We start from the raw sequence: 23878 nt of genomic DNA on the forward strand, positions 1-23878 counted from the left end.
ATCTTCAAAACCCTCCTCAAAACTCACTTGTATTCTTTGGCATTCGACTCAGCATGACTTAGATTTGTTCTTGGTTTTACTGTTTGGTGCTTTCTACTGCCTTTATTACCGACTTGTCTTACTGTTTATTGTGCATGTTAAATTGCTCCATGTACAGCACTTTGTATGCAGCGATGGCTGTTTGAAAGTGCTCTATAAATACTGTTGACTTGACTTGACTTGTTTTTGTCTTTCACTCACTTTGACATCTGTTAATTTCCTTTCTCAACGAGGGGCGCAAACAGGGAGTGGAACGTTAAGTATCTGGAACTGACTCCTCCAAACCTCCTACACATGATTCCTCTATTAGCTTTGGGACTTGGAAAGTGGTGTTGAAACTGTTGTCAGTATTCGGCCAATACGTACCTTCCCGCCTTGATTTGATCACATTAAATTACGCAAATATATGCATCTTGTTTTGGTCTTGGGTGTGTTATGATGTGTGCAACAAATGACCTAAAATAACCCTATGGTCCTAATTACCGGTACTGTATTGATGAGCTGTATTGAGGGATCTGAGCACCCCATACCGGTATGGTAAGTATGTCAAGAAATCAGAAAACAGAGATGATTGAAACAAATCTACTCATTATTAACATTAAAAAAGAGACACACTCGCATCAGGAGTGAGGCGACGCCCTCTATTGACCAGATGCCACAAGGCTGTACGACAGTATTAACAATGCTGGCAATATGGAGTACAAATATTTTGACTGGCAAATGCGTTCAAACGTACTTGCGAGTACGTTGGAACGTATTTAAAGATAAACAATGTTGACTTCCTTAATTTACAAATTTATTGGTATTGGTATAATCACCAAAAATAATTCCCCGGGGTATTCGAAGACAGAAGTCATTAGCTCATGCAGTTATGGGAAAAATGGCGAACTTAACCAATGCAATGCGGACATAATACGACCATAAAATACCAAATGGGCAAAGTGTAATTATTTAATGGTTTAACATATTGGTATAACATAGGCCAAATGCTAAAAAAAAACAACAACAGCTTCTTCTTTTTTTTTAATTCACACATGGTCAAGTCAATAGCCCGTGGCATTATGGGAAAATGCTCAATTTGTAGCATTCGAATGTATTTGCGAATAGGTTATATAAATGATCCAGTCTTGTTTCACAACCTGCACATTGTGCAAACGAACTGGAACTCGAAGGGTAAAATATAGACACATATATTTTATACTAAAAACAGTAAATGGCGTTAGTATATGCAGCAAAAGCATAAAACATAAAAAAACAAGAACTCTGGCAAACAGCAATTGAGATGTCAAATGTTGAAAACGACAACTTTTGTCCACTTTTCTAATGTTTTCACTCCAACTTTGAACTGAGACATCAGACAGGACATGTCCGAAGATATTTTCCCAAAAATTGATGATCCAAAAATGTCATTTGATATAGCTTGGACAAATGTACTCTAATGTCTTGTTTGCTTGAATTCCGTTTTGCACTGTCACTCCACTTGTGTGAAAATTCACTGCAATAACAGCTCAGCTCCACCCCCTGGTGGTGTGGTGATGAAATGTTATATGAATTATGACCTCTTTTTTTTATGGTTTCACTATCATATGCTGTTTTTAAAAAATGGAGTTTGAAATTAAATGTCTTTATTTTCTCTTTGTTTTTTAATGTTTATTTTTTTTATTACTAATAATCATAATCATGATAATATTAAAAATCAATTAATTATCCCTCGGCTATGACAATGTGTAGGTGTCATTAAAAAGGTCAAATTATACAATGCTTTGTTACTGAATTTTATTACACATATCTTACACATATCATATGCTTATGTTTAACTAAAGGCAGGATATAACCAGTAAATTCATTCTATTAGAGCACAAACACACTGTAATGGCACTCAAGTGATTTGAATGGTTTTAGATTATATTGTAGATGTGTAACCACACATCAGCAGCACATGAACTGATGAATGCTAGAAAAATGTGAAAATGGCTCTTTAATTATCGTTTTCCTTTCAGGCTTAGTTTTGAAATCACATCGGTTTTTAGTACTAATATTTTTTAATATTATTATTCTGCAGATGGCAGTAAGAAAAGGATGTGATGTTCTCAGATTTTTGCACTCAAGGACATAGCCTATTATGATCAAAAACTTGATTCGTGACATTTGCGGGAGAAAAGAAAAACATGTTTCCTTTTTGTGTCCTTCCACAAGTATGAGAAAATAAATTGGCTGTGGGGAGCACGTGCCAGACGTCTATTCAGCGCAAATAGCCTTGCCTCACCATGTATTCACAGCAAAATACATTTCCATCGGCTTTAAGTCCATTTTGTAGGAGGACCTTCAAGATGCATTTTCACATTTCTTTATGGGGCAGAAATGGGGGAAAAAAGTAAGTAAGTCTGTGTAGGACTAAAAACTCTGCGCTCCAAAACAAAAACAAAAGAACCAGTCAGAGACAATTTACAGGGTGTCAATCATTTTTTTGCACGTTCCCGGACAAACACTTACAAAAAATAAACTTCACAGTGATGCATTTAATTGTTATTGAAGCACTCCATTTTATGGTATGACAAAGCAACAGGCAACGCTAGGCCTCGGGTTGGTGCCAGTGACTTGCCATTAATGTGCATGCAAGTGTACGGGTGCCCTCTGAATCTGATTGGTAGATTTTCCTAAGGCTTGGTGGTTTCACAAAAATCAAATTATCGGTACGACATGGGTTGGGAGAGGGATGAATATTTTTTTCATAGATCATTTTAATTATGTACGACTGTCAAGATTATTCTGACAGCTGTAACAAAAACAACAAAATGTTTTTATTTGTTCAAGTTGTATTAGAGCATTTTTTTAGAGCACACTTTTTTTTAAATGAAGCAGTTCTTTCAATTGCATATTTTCCTTTGAAATCATATGACTAAAAATGACACTGTAATGATAGTGAAAAGCCCTCACCTTGGCCCTAAGTGATGCATTTATTGACCCCCCCGCTTTTTTTATTTATTTATTTGTCCTCCCCTGTTCAGGGTTGAGGCGGATGAGATGAGAGATCTCAAGGATGCTCGGAGCGAGGTTGAATGCGGTGCCGGAGTGCAGGGAGTGACACGGCGCGGAGGGAAGTTCATTATCCGGCTGAAAGGGAAACCAATGGCTTTCGGCGTCGCCACGGCAACAGGCCTGTCTTTTGCCGTCGGCCTCATGATAAGGTACTTCATGGCATTAAGCGCAATTATTGAGAGGTAAAAGGAGAAATATTGCTTCCCATTGAGAACAGATGTTAGGGATTGATTGGCATGGCCTGTTCTTCAGAAACTCTTTCACCCCCACCGCAACTCGCTGTCACCTTTGAGGAAATGTGATGGACTTGGAGGGGCTGTTTTCACACAGGCAAACGTGACACTCGCGCCCGCCTCCACTACTCCGCTTCAAACTATTCGTGCAGACCCCTGCGCGATAAAGGCGTCTGACTCAGAGAAAAAACTCTAAAGTAAAGCAGTCGGAGAAGGGGGGTGCAAAGGATCTTAATAACTCGCCGTGTCCAAAAGTTGTACTGTGACTACATTTTAGGCTTGCGTCAATTCACATCGGTTTCCAAGGCACGACTAGAGAGCTTTTCCACTATCTTGGGTGTGATGGAGCTATGCATGAAGTGAGTTAAGGAGTTTCACTGAAGCATGCGTAGACCTTTGCTGCCATCTTGGTATTAAGGAGCTATGTCGAGGTGAGTTGAGGAGTTTCATCGACACACCAGTCCAGTAATGCCCGTTATTTTTTTTTTAGATACCCGTGTAACTTGACCATTTTTCAACCATGAGTTTTACCACATCACTGTTGTGCATGCAGTAAAAACTACAACTATTAAATAATTTTTAATGTGGGCTCAACTGTATACAAGTAAACCCCACTCCTCCGTGGCTTCCAGTGGATTCCACGTTCGCTGTATGGCCATTTCGCTGACTTTTTTCTTTTTGGTACTTTTTTTGTTTGTGCATTTCCACCTTGAGCCACGACATGGTGGCAAACATTTTCTGTTCAATTCAAAAATGAAAACCGGAAGTAGCATTTTTCAACGTTAAATAATCTATAATTCTGCATTTTACACCTTCAGAAAGCGATGAGATGATTTATTTTTTTTTTAGTTTGGAAAAAAATACCATGTTCGCTGTAACCACATAGATGGACTGGTACACGGTGTCGCCCTTTGTACAATATTTGTATTATCCGTTGTTCTTGCCGTCTCTCAATAAATTATGTTTTTAAACGTTTTTCTATTATTGTTTTCAAAAGTGTGTTGAAAGACCTTTAAAAAGTATCGTAAATGTAATTTAAAGATTCCTCCGGAGTACAGGATTTAAATTGGAACATTCTACAGCACGGATTTCAATTATTGTGGATGGTAGTCTGGAATGTAACCCCGGCAACGGAAGTGGGTTTACTGCATATTGTACAAAAAACAGCAATGTTCCACATCATTCTGCCGTGAGGAGACAAAGGCGCTTCAACCTTGGCAGTTCGGCGTCGTCGTGAAAGTGCAGACTGGAAAGGAATGAGTAGTGATGGGGGGGTCCATGTTTAATGCCAGGCGGAGACCGCTGTGGATTAGTATGGTGGAAACTGTATGTGTATGTGTGGAGGGCAAATTGTTGTAACCCCTATTACAGCAAGCGCACAGCGCTGCTCTTATCAAGGCCACTGCAGCCTCTCATTAATATTCCCGACATATGGCTCTGCTGCGTGTATCATTGTCTATTAATGGGAGGGATAATCGCTCATTCAATTATCAGACAGTCAACGTGAGACCAACGCTGGCCATGTTTTTCGGCACCTCGCCGCACGTTAAGACCGCCCACAGCCACAGCCACAGCCACCCCCTCCTCATTCCCCCACCCGCCTCAAAATTTCAGCCGGAGAGCAGGTGAGCGCGATTGAGGTGGATTACAACATATTAGCAACCTGGGAGTGAGGCCGTTAGTCTGTCAGGGAGTAGGAAACGCCACGGGCGACGGGAGTCAGCCAAGAAACACACGTGTACCCGGGGACATTCGCTTGAACGTTTATTCTGTGTCCTTCACATCCAGAATAAGGTACTGTACATGTACAGGTACACTCATTGTCGCCACACGTAAACCAATTCAGTGCACCGGTAGAATGACCATTGGACACGACAAGAGTGACTGTGTTTTAATCTTTTTTCCCTACTACTACAACCTCTATTGGTCTACTGGTACACCGTTAAACCACAGTCATGTACTAGTAACATTACTTGGCCCAATGGAACGTTTAAAATCGCCTAAAGTTGCCTCACAATGCTGACAAGACACAGTTTTCTGTCACAGTTCTTCAATTTAGTATTGTTCTTGTGGCACCAGCATGCCACAAGGTAGTGGAAAGAACTACTTTTGTGTAAATGACGGCCTTTAATTCACATCTACATGCTTCCTTGGCAGAAGGCTGCCACAAGATGGCAACAAAGGACAATATTTGTCCCCCCAAAAAAACCCTCCTCAATTCACTTCCACTTTGCCACAAGATGAACCAAAGCACTAATTTTGTCCAAAAGAAGTTTCACACTTCACTTTGATATATTTCTTTGTCACCAGGCTGCTAGTGGAAAGTACCATGTTACATGAAAGCAATACCTTTTCATTAATCTCCTCAATTAATTTTAATACACCTGTAATTATTTGATACCTGGATGCCATCAAATGGCAGTAAAGCACTACTTTTTGTCTACATGAAGCACCCTCAATTCACTTTGACGTAATTCATTGCCACTCAGATGCCGGCAAAGTAATACTTTTTTTGATTTGGCCTGAGCACAAAAACAACAAATTGATGGGTGTCCAGCGACTAACAGAGGGCCCCCTCCACCCAAAAAAAAGATTGTTAAATTTCCGAATGCGGAGCCGCAACGATGCGTCGGTTCACTCTGAGTATGATTGTATGCACTGTTTGTATGCGTTGCTGCTTCACATATGTTGAAGTAGCAGTTGTTTGAAGGTTTGGATAAACGGTAGTGTTTATGCTTATTTGTAGTCACCTGCCTTTTACTTTTTACATTACTTATTAACACAAAGCTAACAGACTTTAATCAAACAAAATTATATGATTTGAGTTTGACATTGATGTGTCAGTTTTAAGGTAAACCTCATAAATTCCTTTTATTTGGAAAATTGTCAAAGTGAATCTTTTTTTTCCTTTTTTTCGAAGTGATGTTATACTGTTTATTGGTTTCTTGACAGAGAGAGGGTGAGGACAGCCGCTAAAAATACAAAGTGTGTTTGAACAAAACCAAGAACACAAAAAAGGTTCATTGCAAGACAAAGTAGTGCCACGAATAATAGTCTGACTTCTTGGACCTTGTTGAGCTAACAGCAGCCGACTCGAGGCTCAATCTGACTTTGAGAGACTTTTTTCTTTTTCTTTATTTATTTTTTAGTGGTGTGTCTGCAAGTGAAGCTGTTTTGCAAAATTGTTGCCCGAGCGATGAGGTGAAATGTTAACCAAAATCTTGTGAAAAATCCACAGTTTGATACATTTTCACACCCTGAATGCAGCGCATAGATGAGCCTTTGTTGGAGGTACCCTTTTTTTTTTCAATGCAGGACACTCACAGGGTCAGCCAAGTTAGGAAAGTAATTAAAGCTGTGGAGAAAAGAAAGCATGCTGCCATTCTGATTGGGGGTGGGGGGGGGGGGGGTGAATGACTATTTTAATAATGGGAGAGTGAGGACTGTGTGTGTGGTGCGAGAACATTGTGGTGGGAAGAGCAGTGTGGAGGGGTGCTGCCTACTTATCAATAGTTGCATTTTTTTTTTGAAATGGCATCGCTTGTACATTAGCGGGGCACAAGTGGCCTTCAAAAAAAAAGGAAAAAAAAGAAAAGGCGGGAACATTAACATAGTGATTTGATGCGCGTGGCAAAGGGCCTGAGCCAATATCACAGAGGACTCAGCACTCCTTTTGTCTGCTGGGACTCTGCTCCCCTCTGATATGAAAATTCAATTATTTTATAACTAGATCTTGACAGTCCACGCTCGCGCCTTGCCAGCTGCATCTGCGTGCAGGGGGGTGGGGGGGCGCCTCCTCCTGATAGCGAGAGGGAGGCCTTTTCACACAGCGACATGTTTTTCGGAAGGGGTGGGGCGGGGGACAAGATTGCCTAAATGTGTTGCATTTAAGAGCTGAAAGTTAATCTAATACGGCGGCCATTATCTCACCCTTGGTAATTCCAATAGCCGCCTCAATCTGTGTTTACGCCTCTACCGCATCCTCGCATTCATTCTTCAACATCTTTGAATCGCATTCTCAGGGCCTCCCTGCATTCAAACAGCTTATTAATTTATTTACTTTTCAGCACCAGGCATGGGATGGTGGGGAGGGGGGCAATGGGCACCACACAGCAAGGAAATGATATAGGAAATAAGTTTGTCAATGAAGGATGTCAGCGTTTTTCCAGATGGGGACGAACTCGGTGGGGAAGCGGAATTCTGTCAAGATGTAATATTTCTTTATCTAGCGAGTCTACCTCATTGCCTTCATTTTGGGCTCTATTTTCGTTAAAAGTGCATATGCACCCAGGGCGCAAATGCTGACTGATCCAGGTGTGCTTCTCACCTTTGAGACTCTAGCGTGCAACAAGTTTGCTATATTTGAAGGGAATGAACATTGAAGTTGGCTGTGGCACGCCCACAAAGGCGCACCCCTCCCGCTCACAGATATCTGCAAAATTACCAACATCGGGTTCAAGCCACCTCTGCGCAGTTATGCCATTCATGAAAATTGACCCCTTTATGTGACCATCCTATTAATCCGTTCTCGAAAGTCTCACTAAAAGCCAACGGTACAAAATCCGAATCGATCTTTCCCAAAGGAAATAATGTAATTACAATGAAATTGTACCAGGAACCCAAAAGAATTGACAAAGAAAACATTTTTATAGCAAATAACTAACTTCATAAAAGTGTGGAGAAAAAAATCTACTCGGAACTTTCTGTCTTACTGTGTAGAGGGCTCAACAAGCATCGAGGCGTATTTTACAATGAAATGAACATGAACAACTCATGGCAATAATAAATCACCCAGTTTGCTCGGAAACACAAGTTAGGGCAACCTTGGCTTGAAATTCTTCTAGGCCATGAAATTAAACATCACGTCTCGTGTTTTATTTTATTTCATTGTGCAAAAATGAGAGGATGAGTGAAAAATTAGGACATTTATATGGAAAAAAGTGCCACTATAAAATTCGTTTTTGGTTGTACATTCTACATTCCATAATAACACCATAAAAAGACTTGGGGAAACTTTTTCAAATGTATTCAGAATCAAATACAAAGAAAACTGAAATCACCTTGTATAAAAGTGTTCATCACAGCCTTAGCCATAAAGCTCAAAATTGTGCATTTTACTGCGAGGCAGAAATTTTATATGTCCAAATATGGTCAGTTTCATAATTGCTTCACTAATCAGGTACTTTTGGTCGTCGTTGACGTCGGCTATTATTTTTATGCATTATTAACACATTTAAAGTGTTGACAAGAACCCGAGGTCACATTAACTGTCTGAAATGCGTCATAAAACGTGGCCTCTTCCCTCACTCTGCTGGAGCAGTGCAGAATTTATTATTTTTTTTTAACAAAAGTATTTCAAACTATTTGGGTTGGGTACATTTATGCATGCCTCTTGTTTAAAGTGGATCAATAAAATGTATTCGTAGAAACAGAAATCTGCCGGCTATGAAGGTCAACATTTTTTTTCTTGCTTCAGTCATGGCTCAAAGAACTTTGAAAGAGTTTGGGCAGATGATGTAACCACAGTTGTTTACTTTTGGGAAGTCTTTTTCTCTGTTTAGGCGGGTGGGGGATGGGGGGAGGGGGGAGTGTGAGCCAGCGTGAGCACTTCAGTCCAACCTCTGCTCTTTAGCATCCATGCACACTTTCCATTTACTCAAAATGACTCATTTTAGATGAGCTATGTTCTTGTCTTTGCAGTACTCGGTGCCAAAATTCACATCTCAATGTTTTTAATGAACACCTGAGCCGCCTCCTTGGTTGCATCCATGCAGGCATTCAGTCGAGCCGTTTTTTTTTTTTTTTTAGCTCCTTGTCCCATTGTAAGTGTTCTGAGGGGGGTCTCTTCGGATTAAGGAACAGTAAGCAGCCCACCCCAGCACCCTCCCCAACTCTTATCTCCCAGCCCTTTTTTTTCCAAGCTGTGTGTCGCTTATTAACCCACCCCGAGAGAAAACGTACCTGGCTCCCCCCTCATTTAGGCCGATGTGGAGTAGGCGCTCAGCTCCCACTGAAGAATGGAACATATTAATTAGCATTCTCCGCAGGGGAGGAACACCATTAGCACTTAATTAGCGCGAAGAGTAGCATTCAAATCGCGTGGCTGGTTAATGCAATGTGCTCCATATTTCTTCCCGATCGATGGTGCATGGCAACATTCTACACAGTTTTGAAAACAGAAAATTTAGGGATAGTTGAGGAAAATTTTACGATGAACCCAAAATGCACTGGAAGCTTTTGGCTGCAATAGGGACATGGGAAGAGTCACTGAAAGGCAGAGAAGTGGTGGTCCCTGCAAATTTTCATGGATAAAATTTTCCTTGTGGATAGCAGCTAAAACTGAAATGTTGAGCAAAAAGTTGAAGGAGTCAAATGATGTTCACCCATGAAGGTTCTAGTGCCTTTTAGGCGCATCCCGAATCTCACCTGAAAGCCTAATATCCTGAATATTTTCAAAGATGGGTAATAAATATTCTGCCAGGGTGTACAAATTTAGGCCCGGGGACCATTTATGGTTCGCTGCGCCTTTTTTATTAGCCCCAAAAATGTAATTAAGCATGGCCTGCATGAAAATGTAATGAGAAAAAGTAACAATGTTGAATCACGTTATTTTTTTGAATTTAAAAAAAGTTGTTTTTTTCGACTGCACGTTATCAATTATTTCTACTGCATGATAACATAAAAACATTCTATTTTTAAATTTTGAAAATATTTATATTATGAAAAATAATGTATACTCAATATTAAAGCAGAAACATGTCTTTTTAGTTCTATTAATTGAATTACAATAAAATAAGCAATTGTGTACAACTGTTCATGTACTTCATTTACAATAAATAATTGAACCTACTGAAATTAAAATAAACATGTTAATTTACCAACTCGAGGGAAAGCAAACGTCTAAATCGAGTTTCAACAATAGTCGAGGAATTTTCATAAATGGGTCACCATGACAGGGCATTGTGATTTCCTAGGAGTTTAGGTGATCATTTGAAAATGTACATTTTTGCAGAGATGCAAAGAAAGAGCATTACGTACTGATTTGTCTTGAACTTAATAAATCACTGTTGATATCAGAGACGGCGTTTTGCCTCCCTAAATGTGTTTTTGACCCCGATTTCCAAAAATGTGTTTACTATTACATCAGGCTTTTGACATATTTTTAATTTTCTGTTTTTAATCTTGACCTGTAAAAGCTTATGCACCATGGATTGACCCCATTTTGTAATTTATGGCTTTGACGTTTCAGGAAAAAAAATTCCACCTGTTGGTGGATTCATGAATATTCCAAAATATATTGCTCAAATTGCATGCTGTCATCATTATTATGAAAATGTGATGTTTGAAAAAAATACAAATATGAACATCATTCATCAATTGTCTGTAATAACATGGTCATTCAAGCAAATTGGTCATTTGTGTATCAAACTGGTAGCCCCTCACAGGAATCGGGTCGGTGACTCAAAATGTGTACAACACGGATTACGGAAATCGTACTCATGTAAATGCTTGAAGAAGGACCAATGCACTATTTTTTTTCTTCCCTTCTGGAAATCTGAGTGGCACAGAGCTGTCATTTGCTGATTGGTCCTGAATAGGATTGAATGTCGTTTTCCCACCAGGCTCAACCAAGGAGGAGGAATGGAAATACGAGGTTTGGTTCAAGAGCGAAGGGATGGAGGGGGGTGATGCAGGTAGTGGTGTGTAATGCTAGAGTAAAATTAGAGCTTTGATGGCGGCTAATGGCATGTGATGGGTGGCGCCCATGTTGGGTTTCCAAGAAGAACGCCTCAGGTGTATTTTGCCCCCCCCCCCCCCCCACACACACACATCCACATTCCCCCTCCTGTTCCTCAACCAAGTGCTGACACACCTATGAGATTATGCCGAGCCGGCCTTCCTTTCCCGCAGATGTCATTTCTGCCCAATTGTCATAATTACACATCTCCAACTTCAAGGCTGCCTCGTGTCTCCTGTTTCTGCCAACCGTCCAGCTGGCGAGAATGTTTGCACTGGTGCTTGAGTGAAGGCTGGAGTTTTATTCCAGACGCCACCATCTTCACATAACTATCTTGAGAGATAGGCCAAAATGTTTTTTTTTATTTTTCCAAGGGCAATACCAATACGATTAATAGTACTCCGAGATATTCATTTGTAGCAAGAGGGAAAATAGTGGCATAAAAATGTAAAAAAAAAAAACTTTTCAAATTTGGAGAATTTTGAAGTTGTCCTTTTTAAACTTTTTTTTTTAACCTTAGAAAATAGACATCCTGGTTTGAAATTTGTAACCAAAAGTGTATCAAGTTCCCAAACTCAGCAAGTCTTCAAACGTAAAAAAATCTAAAATTACAAAGATTTTTGACGGTGCTTGACTGCAGTACCGACTTTCACCAATAAAGGTTGCTAATTGACTCTGCAACGGTCATGATAAATTTGAATACTGTAAAATGCATTTATAGGGGGACTGGAAATGTCAGTCCTAGAATTAAACATGAATGACAAAAATGACTGACACTCTATTTTTCAAGCCCTTTCACACTTATTTTTATTTTTTATTCACGGAGTAACACAACAGCGCTCTTTTCACACGGAGCCCGGCCGAGCCTCGGGAAGCTCCGGGTCATTTTCCCTGGCCAAGTTTTACAGGCTGCCATGTTGTCTATTCTGTTCAGCTATTTAAAAAATGTTGAATGTCAACAATGGCCTTGACTGGTGCATTGTCAACTTTTGTATGAAGCAATCTTGAGTGAATGAGATGGTTCCCAAAGCGGCGGCAGGGGCTCAGCTGCACACCAGTGCAGGGACCTGACGCCTCTTCTCTTCTTCTCCCTGCAGACCCAGAAGCTGCCACGACGGCGGCGGGCGGCGGCAACCCTCCGCCCGGTCGGCCTAGTGGGCTGTGGATGCCTGCGCTTTTTTTCTTCCGGTCCTGGAAGGTGTGTCCTAACGGCGGGAAAGGCAGCTGACGGGCAACCAGTCACTGCTTGGTGAGTGGGCTCACTTTTCTAGCTGCAGGGGGAGGAGAAGTTAAACAAAAAAGGGCGGGGGTGGATTTTGGGTGAGGGGAGTTTGGTCTTCTTTGCTTTGCCGCTTTCTATGGAAAGAAACACGATGATGGCGCCTGTTAATTTGGGGAAGTGATCAGACTGGAAAGTGTGACACAGGATTTCAGTAATTATGACATCAAAACGGATGTAAACATGGCAGTGTTCAAATAAAATGGTTTAAAACTGTGGTTGCAGCATATCGGGGCGAGCCAAATTAAATAGTCAACCTGGAGATTATTTTTTTTTACAATAACACAATTATGTTGTTTTCAACGAATGTGTCACTAATTTTGATTCTTTGAAATTTTGAACATTGAAAACCAATATATACAGTGCTCAAATAGGTTCCAACATGTTACTGCCATCTTTGTGTTCTTTTTGAACACGAGTAAGATTGTGTTCATTTACATTGATGCATAGGCTATATAGAGTATATTTTATGGTATTTATACCAAACATTGTTTGTCGATGACTTGATGCGGAAGGTTTTCACCTATAAAAGCATCTTTTAGCTGTGTTTTAGCACATGCACACATTCAAGCATGGTCTTTTTGGAACTGTTTCAATGTAAATACAAAGTATCTATGTTTTGTTCCACACCACTGTTGATTTGTAACAGTATTTAAAATGGGCCATTTTTTTTTCTTCTCCCTCGGGCTGACATGGCAAATATAATGCCTCGCCTTTTTCAAGGTTTGATCACATGATGCTCGCAATGTGTACCCATGGGCACTTTGACGTCAATTTCCGTCGATGGCAGGGGGTGGTGCTGCATAAAATATCAGCCTTCTTTGATGACTGAAAACGTATTTTCCTTCATTCTTATCCCACAAACATATTCATATGAATACCGCGTTTAGACGAGTGTGGGACATGGCACATATTATCGCAAACAACATTTTGGACTCAACTTCCACTTTAAGTTCAAATCCAACATCTGGGACATCCTCGGGCACCCGTGTCGTCCTCCAGCTCACCTTTCACGGCTCAAGCGGGCACAAGGTGACCAGTTTCCTCCCAGGCCATCCATTATCATGTCAACACGGCCCACCTCCCGCAAGCCGCTTAGCTCTAATGAAATGTGCCATAATCGGCGCGCTCATCTCGCCACGCTCAAGGTAATTAATATGTTTAGAGGGCGATGGCTAACTCTTAATTAAATTAGACCTCCCTTTTTTAATGAGACTTTGACTGGGGCCAAAATGGATGGGCACTATCGGCTTCATCAAGCGCCTTGGCTGGCATGCAACACACGTTTGTCATTTCGGCTCCATTTCACATCACGGCACAATGTGATTTATAAAGCTTGTTTGTTTCTTTATTGGGGTGTGGGGTGTGTATTCATAAATTATCCCCTTTAATTAACAAGCTAACCCAGTTTGGAGTTCCCCAAAAGGCCAACATTGTCCCACAATCTGAGTGGAAAACATCACATCATCATTTTAGAGGAGAGTGCAGATAACAACGGACTGGCATTAATCATGGTCGCCCCCCCTCCCCAAAAGCTGTGCTTAATTAATGAATTAAAGTTGCACTGCACATTAATTGTGCATTTTGACAATATTATCTAAAACTAATGAATTTGACAGACTCTGACTTTAATTTTCAGACAGACATCAGACTCTGTTAAATTTTTTTTTAACTAAAAAATGAGGCGAGATTAGTGGGATCTCAATTATGGGCTAAAACAAAAGAAGGGCTGCTTTGCCTGAGGCCACAGGAGAAAATGCCGACTTGGCACTTTCTTCCAAACAAGAAGCGTAAAAAAAAAGCAGAAAGTTCCTTTTGTTTTGGGGGAGAAAGTGAACATGGCAACGATTCAAAAGATACACAGGAAATAATGAGCGGCGTAATTAGTCCGTAATGGTTTTGAAAGTGATTGTCGTCGAGAGGTGCTTGATAGTGTCATTCACTGGCAGACGCTCGCTTGCTTTCACTTTAAATCCTGTGGATGCTCATCTTTTTTTTTTCATCAGATTGCATCTGGTGCCGGTTGTGATTGGGAAAAACAAACACCACCTATCATAATAAATTTGCTAAAATGAAAAACTCAGAAGTCATGATGGTGCAGCAAATGTGTATACAGACAATAGAACTGTACTCGCAGTCATATATTCTTCATCCTGTGCGAAGATCAACTAATGTTAGTGCTGCACTGATGAGCTCAGAGGAGTTGACGTGTCTAAAATGAACAGTATGTACGTATCCCTGTTATACTGCCCCCAGGTGGCCAGGGTGGGCACATTGACTAGTCAGTTGATGGAGTTTGACCATAACAGGTGTAAGTTTATGCGGGAACTGGTGTAAAATACACAAATACCACACATGGGCTCTTACAGTGTTTTACGATCCCTCATTACCAACGGTGGAACACACAGTTCACAGGACTATTTCAAAGTCCCCCTTAAGTACGCATTTATTATTTCATGGAATCTAACTGTTTTGAGATTTGCTCCCAATGGCCCTCAAAGGCCAACAGCTGCATGTTCTGCAAAAAAAAAAAAACGGTGCAAATGTGGTGGGAAGGCAGACAGTTGTCAGTATCTTGAAGATCCCCACCCAACCATTACCGCATATGGTTTATATTATCCTCATATCATGTTCTTCTCTGACGTGTTGGAGCTGCTGCTTCTTTTTTGTGTAAAAAGCTATAGAAAAAAAGCACAACATGATTTTTCTTTTTTTAATCCTGGACCCAAGGTCCGGTGAAACATTTCACGAAAGTCTTTTATGCTTGACTTTCGAAAGAACCCTAAAGTGGAATTATAGATTGCGCCCCCGTGCACAAACACAAAACGGTGCCTTAATGTTTGCGAAACGAGAGTGCAACTCGGGGCCTCGGAAGCACAAGCACATCGCGCCTCAATTTCTGCCTCATCGACAGCCAATCCACTGCGGCCGTGTCATTTCAATGTTTTATTTTTCCATTTAACGCGCCATCTAGCAAATGTTTGAATGCGGGTCTTTCTCCTAATCTGGCCACAGCCAATTGTCTCGGAAAAGACCTTGAGGAGCAAAAATAATCATGAAGGAATGCCTGCGCTGATATCCTCTCTTCTGCTTTTTAGCCTCATTACACCAGCAGCACCTTTTATTAGCACACTATGCACCTGATATATTCATTCTATTTGTTTTAGCATGTCCTTGATGTCAATTTTTAGGTCCATTTACTAGTACACTCTTTGCCCCCACAAGTAAAACGATTCAGCGCACTACTTTGTAGAATGACTGTCTGTTGTAGTGGAGTTTTATTTTCTTTCCACCTCTGTTTGAGTAAAATTGGCCTACTTGTACCCAATTAAAGTGCATTAGTAAACCCTAATGCCCAATTTAAGATCCATGCACTAGTAACCCCCCCACCCCCACTCAGTGCTGTACTACAGTGACTCATATACACTACAGTATATATAAGTAATGTTACTAGTGCCACTGTTTTTGTCTTGAAGTACATGATTAAATTAAACTACTGTAGTAGTAACACTACTAGGTCCAACAAGAAGGCACTAGTAGCCCTGGATCTCTCTCTCTCTCTGTATGAGTTTTCATATTTTGGGGGCAAATAAGTGTCATTTTTCTATAATGACTTTCTGAATCCCTGTATTTGATAGTTTTTTGGGGGGTTTTGGTTTAGGGGGTTAAAATGAGGCATGTTACTGAGGAAATGACATTTTCCAATATTTTAAAGGTACCCTACCCCTCTTGAAAGATCTAAAATCAAATCACCCAGTTTCCTTCTATTGAAATGTATTCCATGTTATCTCCGTGTAATTCTTTATTTAGTGCATCAGTGACTCATAACACGTCTTGATGACGTTGAGGGTGGGCACACGTTATTAACCAATTTTCCTGGTTGTGTGTGTGTGTGCGTGCGCTCTCTCGATCGCAACGGCTGAGGCTGGAAGAAGTGAATAAATCAAATTAACACGAGCAACACGCTTACTGAACTAAAGAGGTGATGATGACATGCTGGCTTTTCTCGCACCAAATGAGCCGTGGGGGAAAAATATAGATGTTATTTTTCTTTTCTTTTTTTCCACCTGCTCCCTTCAACTACAGCGAGCACTGAACAGTAGAGCGTGCGTGAACTGCAACTTCATTTACATCAATGCTGCTCCTTTTCCCCCTCCCGATGAAAAAAAATGATGCAGATCTTAATGAGACACATTCTATTGTTGGCCTGCTGATCCGCTGTCATTGAAATGTCATTATTGCTTAATGACTTTTTCTTGTATGGAGTCGCCGGCCTCAAACAAACAACAAAAACTTCCCGGGTGGTTGGTGCTGGTGATGGGGGCGTGTTCAATTCATGCGGTTCATTGTGCGGCGGAGAGTTTGGATTATAGATTTAGCATGCATGTTATTAGGGCGTGTTGAAAAGTAAATGGCTCTCGAGAAAAAAAAAGATAAACGTAATTATTAGGATTATCAAACCAGGAGAAACTGAGGGGAAACAATTGCAATAAAGATCAAAATAAATGTAACAAAGAAAAGTGTGACTAGGAAAAAAAGACACAAAAATAAAACTTGAAATAAAATGCAATGTAAGATTCCGGCCTATTTACGAACATAAACCATCTTGGTTTTTATTTTTTATTTTTCTTGTCATATGAAAGTGTAATTGAGATTAAAATTGCCCCAAAAATCAAATAAATAAAAAAGACTACCATGTTTGAAAAAGAGTAAAATACATCAACGTATACAAAGAAAAGAAAATGTCTTTCAAAAATCCATAAAAATACAGTTTGGAAAAATTACCACACTAAGATCCACCCTCTTTATTAAAATATAAACAATTATGATGACTATTTGAATGTTTGATATGCACCCAATTAAAATTGAGATCGAAAACAGGCCTGAATTGAAAAGTTCAAAATAATATGCATTTATAAAATGCATATCTACACACGGAATAAAAAAAAACACATACAGCTGCTTTATTTTTCTATGTGTTGACTAAAATGAAGTCATGGTAACCCCTTCAAATTCACATTTCTTTAGGCGAAATTCAAAACTGGCTAGAAAGGTTTAATAAATGAACAAATACATTCATCTACAAATAGACTTTAAAAGTAGCTAGAACGTACAAGCAAACCTGCGGGTGTTTTTTTTTCAACGCAATTATTTTTGTATTTTAAAAAAATCCAAATCTGTTGAATCAAATGATCCCAGTAAATGAACATCCTACAATCATCGTTATCACGATTATTGTACTCGTTCCTTGATGTGTGATATGTGCTGTGTGACTTGAAATGCACACGCGTGCACTTTGTTGCCATTGACGCCATTCAAGATTTCCTTTCCCCCTTATTGTCCTCTTCAGTGGCGTTTAATTCAAGCAACATTCCAGCTTCGTTTGGGACCTCCTACAACCAACGGCAATCGTGCCAGTTCTTTTTCCAAACGCAATCGAAGATTTGTTTGACTGTAATGTGCGCGATATTTGTGATGCTGCGGTTTTTATTCGGGCGGACTGCGAGGGCGCCCCCCGCCCGAGGGTGACGTCATACGCACTTCCCTGGTGGTCCCGTGTCGCTTAATGAGCAAATTAGCCGCACTGAGGCCCCTCATTAGCCAAAGGCCGGCTTACTAGCCCTGGCCTGGCCTGGCTTGGCTGGTTTTCTCTGTCTGTCTATCTTGCGCTCTTGATGACATTTCCATAAGAAGATTACAAGCGGATCAGCGCTGAGATGTGCGCACAGAAAAAAAACACAATAAAAGCGCGCAGACGTTAATTGCCGCTTACTTATATTGGCCTAGTCTGGTTTGTCAGGCGCCATTGAACAGGGAAATTAAATTGTTGGGTTACCCCGATCGAGGGGGTATGACAATCCATCAGCATGATTTCACTCTTTCGAAAGGCCAAGGTGAACATCGCGTTTAGTCTAAAAGCGCCTACACTTGAAGCACGCGATTGCTCTTGATTCAACAGGTCTTAAATCAGACATACAGTCTCATGTAGCAAAATGAACAACATTTAAAGACCGCATGTAATAAGGCTGGCAAGTAAATCTATTATCATTGCTCGCCAGTTTCAGCATTAACAACGTGTGCTTAAATATAGGCAAATAAAAAGACGGTACCTCAGTACTGATTACATTTAAATACACTGCACATACGTAAAAAATTGACCCACCTAATTGTTGAAAACGGTTGTAAAAGATTAAATGTGACAATGTTGAACTCTGAAGTTAAATACAACCGATCTGTTTTTTTCACCATCCGCCACTAGAGGGAGCCCACGTGCCACTATTGGGAAAATACTTTGAAATTGATGGAGGTAACCTGCTGTTGCTCTGCTCACGAGCATTTTGCAATATGTTTGGTTTTAAACCAACTTAATTTGTGCTTGCGGGGTTACGTTTTATCATTTCTAATGAAATAATTAATTAATGTCATGATTGATTTTATAACTCATATTAATATTGATATTTTTGTTGGTTTAACTCCACACTATTAACAGAGTGCTTAAAAAACCACCACAACTGAAACAAATAAAAATGTAAGGTAACAAATAAGTAAAGATAAGAACTCTTTGTCTCGCAATGGAGAAATTCGCAAATAATAAATTAAGAATAATATAATAAAAATGCAAACTTTGAAACACAAAACCTGCATTCGGTGGCATCCTTTAACTCCTACAGTGGCTCCACTGTCTTTTGGGGAAAGATGGCCGCCTGCAGTTCCACCAGTAGCCTGTTGGTGGTAACAAAGTGCATCTTGTGGTTAGGGACCGAAGAAGCAATATGAACAATACAATACATCGTTAATTGTGATTTTACAACAGCTGTGGCTGTAACAAAGCACTGTAGCTGTACAGAACATTTACTGTAACTTAAAATAATAAAGCAAAGGAACACATATAAACCAAATTTTACAATTGTAACGCATAATCAAACGAGAATGTTCGAACAAAAATGTTTTACAGGATGTCAAGCTATCATTTTTCATGGTCAAATATGTTTTATATATTTTTCATACACTGTAATGCAGCCCTTTTCTAAGCACATTTAGTTTTTGAATTGAAAAAAAATCACATTTCTATGTCAAACTACACTTCCCTGTCTAAGTATGCAATTTTTGTCACAAAAAGGCATCATTTCAGGGGAAGATATGTGCCTAGACAAAAATGTTACTCCTAAAAATATGCTTTTTCATGCCTGAATGTTGCACATTTTTATGGCAAACTAACATTTCATGGCCACATATGTTTTTACATTTTCATGGGCTTATGTAGAAATTTGTAAATGAATATTGTTTTAATTGAAACAATACCACTTCCATACCACTTTTTGGGGGTGTACACTCTTAAAATGTGCTAATAAATAACCCAAATGGATTGAAATAGTTATTTATTAACTTAGCTGTTTTAAGGGTCTCTCGTTTTTTGTGGCCAAAAGTTTTTATCATTAATACAGTCCCACGTATAAATATTGCACTATTGAGGCCCCCTCGATCCGTTTATTTTTTGGGGGGCAAAATACTTTTTTGGGGTGTGTCGTCAACCAATCCAGTTTCTGTGCACAGATACTGTATTGCATTAGTGTGTCTAAAATGCCATGTTTCATGGCAAACTCACATTTTAAGGCTGCACACATGATTTATGATATTTTTTGAACGTGTAGTGTTTTATTAAAAAAATATCAGATGTGTTTTTAGTCTAAATCTAAAAAAGTCTAACCTAAAACTTTTTTGTAGTACAGGTATACAGTTGCATTTTCAAGCACACATTTCGCATTTTAGCATTATTATGAACAATTGCTAATCAGATTAGTCGTCGAACCTCCGACCGTTTCAAATCCCAAATCGTGATAGTCGCTTGAGAAAATGACGTCAATTGACGTCAATTCAGTAGTTACTCGCATAAGAGTGAATTTAGAATCCAGACGCTCATTTTTATTTTTAGGCGAAACGAATCGAAACCAGAATCTTCCCGTGACACTCGAGGTGATAAAGGCTTTTTCCTCCCCACCCCACCAACCCTCTCCTTTCAATGGTCGATTCCCAAGCGCTCATTAACAGGTGTGAATGTTTTTGGGGTCTCAACTCGTTTTGGGGAAGGAGAAACATGTTAATGTGACCCCCCCCCACCCGTCATTTTCATAACCATTAGCGCGCGCGCGCGCACACACACACTGACATATCCGAGTGGTGGGGGGGTTAGCGAGCGTCCCTCAGGCGTGGGGGAGGGGGGAGAGGTGGCCGCTCCCCTCCACAAGAGGTCGTTGATGTATTAAAAGTTTTCGCCTGAACAAGCAGCACAGGAGTCTGTATGGAACCGAATTTAGAGCAGATTGAACGACAGGCAACGACGAAACAGATTGTTTTCGCTCAGTTGTGTGCCACAAAGCTGTGATTTCACACAGACGCTCCCTGAAGGCAACAACTGAGCGAAAGACATGCTAAGTTTCTATTCAATTCTACTGCTTAAAATGCCATTAAGACACTATTTAAACAATTGAATACTATTGCTCAATCTGTAGTATTTGGGGATTTACAGTATATTTTCTTGACATCGTCAATTGCTGTTAATTCAGAGTGATTATTTCCGGCATTTTTGGCACATCTGCCATGTTACTCTTAATGTAGTTAGTTTTGGTCTACATTTCCCTTTCCCTTTGTGTTTATCACTGATTTGCAGGTCAGTGATGCAATAAACTGCAAACTAAATTGATCGGTGATATAGACTTCTGGAAAACACTGAGACAAGCCCCTCAAAAAAGAACTAACCTTTTTGGAGGGTGGTCAGTTTTCGTGTTCTGTAAATAAATGCTCCAATTGATGAGAGTATTTGAATTTGGGACTTATGTTGTCGGTCGAAAGAACAAACCATACGTGATATTTTCCTGAGTACAATTTATAATTTGGTATCCTTTCCCAAGCCGCATTTGCAAAATGTTGCAAACGAGCCAAGTTGCCACCTTTTTTTTTTAACCTTCTTACGAATAGCCCGACTGGCTGTCTGGTTGGCTGTCGTGCAGCTGTGGGCGGAGGCTCACTGTGATTGGCTGCCCTTGACTCCGTCACATGGTTCCCGGGCCTGGCCAAATAACACGCGGGGCTTGGCCAACAAGTTTGCGCACTTGTGTCGAGAGCCGAGGAGCACCTGCACGACGACTTTTATTCCTCCTCTTCCCGGAGACTAAAACTTTTCTTTGACTTTGGGCGCTATTTGCCCAACTTTTGTTGTTGTTGTTGGTACTTTGCGGCGAGAGCGCGCAGCTGTCCCGGGTCAGCCATGTACAACATGATGGAGACTGAGATCAAGTCCCCGCTGCCCCCTCCGCCCAACTCTGGCTCGGCTCCGGGCTCGAAGGGTGGCGGCGGCGGCGGAGTGAGCGACCAGGAGCGCGTCAAGCGCCCCATGAACGCCTTCATGGTGTGGTCCCGGGGCCAGCGGCGTAAGATGGCCCAGGAGAACCCCAAGATGCACAACTCCGAGATCAGCAAGCGTCTCGGCGCCGACTGGAAGCTGCTGACGGACGCCGAGAAACGGCCGTTCATCGACGAGGCCAAGCGGCTGCGCGCCATGCACATGAAGGAGCACCCAGATTACAAGTACCGACCGCGCCGGAAGACCAAGACCCTGCTGAAGAAAGACAAGTACTCGCTGTCCGGTGGGCTCCTGGCACCGGGGGGCGCGGCGGTGACCAACCCGGTGCAGGTGGGCCAGCGCATGGACAGCTACGCGCACATGAACGGCTGGAGCAACGGCGCCTACTCGCTGATGCAGGAGCAGCTGGCATACCCGCAACACCACGGCATGAGCGGCCCGCAGATGCACCGCTACGACATGGCCTCGCTGCAGTATCCCATGATGAGCACGGCGCAGAGCTACATGAGCGCGGCCTCCACGTACAGCATGTCCCCGGCGGCGTACGGCACGCCGCAGGCCGCCGTGGTCAGCGCCGCCGCCGCCGCTGCAGCCGCCGGCGGGGCTGCGGGGAACCCCAACCCGCCCATGGTGGGCCTGGGCTCCATGTGCAAGAGCGAGCCCAGCTCGCCGCCGCCCGCCATCACGTCGCACTCCCAGCGGGCGTGTTTGGGGGACCTGAGGGACATGATCAGCATGTACCTGCCGCCCGGCGGGGACAGCGCGGAGCACTCGGCCCTGCAGGGCAGCCGGTTACACAGCGTGCACCCCCACTACCAGAGCGCCGGGACGGGCGTCAATGGGACACTTCCGCTCACGCACATCTGAGTGAGTCGCGCGCGCTCATGAGAAAATTTAGACTTTTCCCAATTCAAAAACAAACTACAAAAAAAAAAGTACTTGGATACTTGAACTTTGGTTGCCGTGAAGCGAGGGTGTCAAACTCGAGGCCTGGGGGCCATGTCCGGCCTGTAAAGTAAATAAAACGTTGACTTGGACCTGCACTGAAATTTCCTTTTCCCTCCCTTGAACTGGTTTTGCAAATGTTTATTTTGACCAAATCACTTCCTCTTATGACCCAAGCAACACACCCCTTTAAACTGCTGTTAAAAATACATCAATGTGGGGCAGTTTTAAAGGATAACTAAAAAAAAAACCCTGCTCATTTCAAATTTGTATGGTTAAAAAAAATAGCAGCAATTGTGTATATGTAAAAATACAACGAAGTGATCATACTTTTACGTGGCCTGCAGCAAAAGTGAGTTTGACACACCTGAAGGGAAAAAAAATCACTTTTCGCACACGCAATATTTTTTTGGCTCTTGTGCCGTTTTGGACTGACATGGAGTCCACCAGAGAAAATCGTATTGCGAAAAAAAAAGAGGAAAGACAGTTTTTTATGATCACGAGTTTAAGCAATCAAAGTGATGGAAAAGAATTTGACTTCTATATATTAAATGATGCCACATTTTCATCTGTGCGTGAAAAGGCAAGTGGCCTCGTGAAGAGGCCGTTTTATTTCAGACAAAAAAATGTTTACACTTCGTTTGTAGAATGTCAGCTGTCCAAACTTGTAGTCCTTTTCCGTTTTTTCCCCCTGTCATCCCACAAGCCCCCCCCCTTTTTTTTTTTAGTTTGAAATGAAATATTAAGACTGTGCTGGTCGCAAGCGCAAGTTTTATTTATAGTTCCTTTTCTCCTCTTAGCTTTTGAGCCCAATGTTTTGAAGTGGAGCATACGTTCATAATTTGTTTTGTACGTTTCTGTGATGGTTAGTGTCTTGTGTTTTTTTGTCTTTTTTGGGCAGTGTCAAATTCACTCATTCTCTGCAGTGAGTTTTTTTTTAATTTAAACTGACCTTTCTACATATTTTAAGACCATCCTCTATGCTCAAATGCTGAATAAATTTGTATGAAACATACATTTGAGACCCTTGTTTTTTTATATCGAATCAAAAATGTGGACTGCGTATGTTTTTTATTATCCTGGAACAAATATATTTTCCCTTTACAGCATTCATTTCACCGTTACATTGCCAAAAGCTTCCCATTTGAACCCCTCAAGAACAATATTGACATTTATTAATCGAGACTTGAGACATTTCGATATGACATGGTCAACACAGGCACATTTTCCAAGCTTGCTACCTT

General features: G+C 41.1%; 1 protein-coding gene across 1 annotated transcript; it reads left to right on the top strand.

The window, feature by feature from the left end:
- Window positions 1–21448: 21448 nt before the first annotated feature.
- sox3 (SRY-box transcription factor 3) lies at window positions 21449–23647 on the top strand. Its single transcript, XM_052072448.1, has one exon. It carries the CDS (start codon window positions 21594–21596, stop codon window positions 22554–22556), a length of 963 nt encoding a protein of 320 aa, XP_051928408.1. The 5' UTR covers window positions 21449–21593; the 3' UTR covers window positions 22557–23647.
- The last annotated feature ends 231 nt before the right edge of the window (window positions 23648–23878 follow it).

Source organism: Hippocampus zosterae, chromosome 1, assembly GCF_025434085.1.
Source record: "Hippocampus zosterae strain Florida chromosome 1, ASM2543408v3, whole genome shotgun sequence".
Lineage (NCBI taxonomy): Eukaryota > Metazoa > Chordata > Actinopteri > Syngnathiformes > Syngnathidae > Hippocampus > Hippocampus zosterae.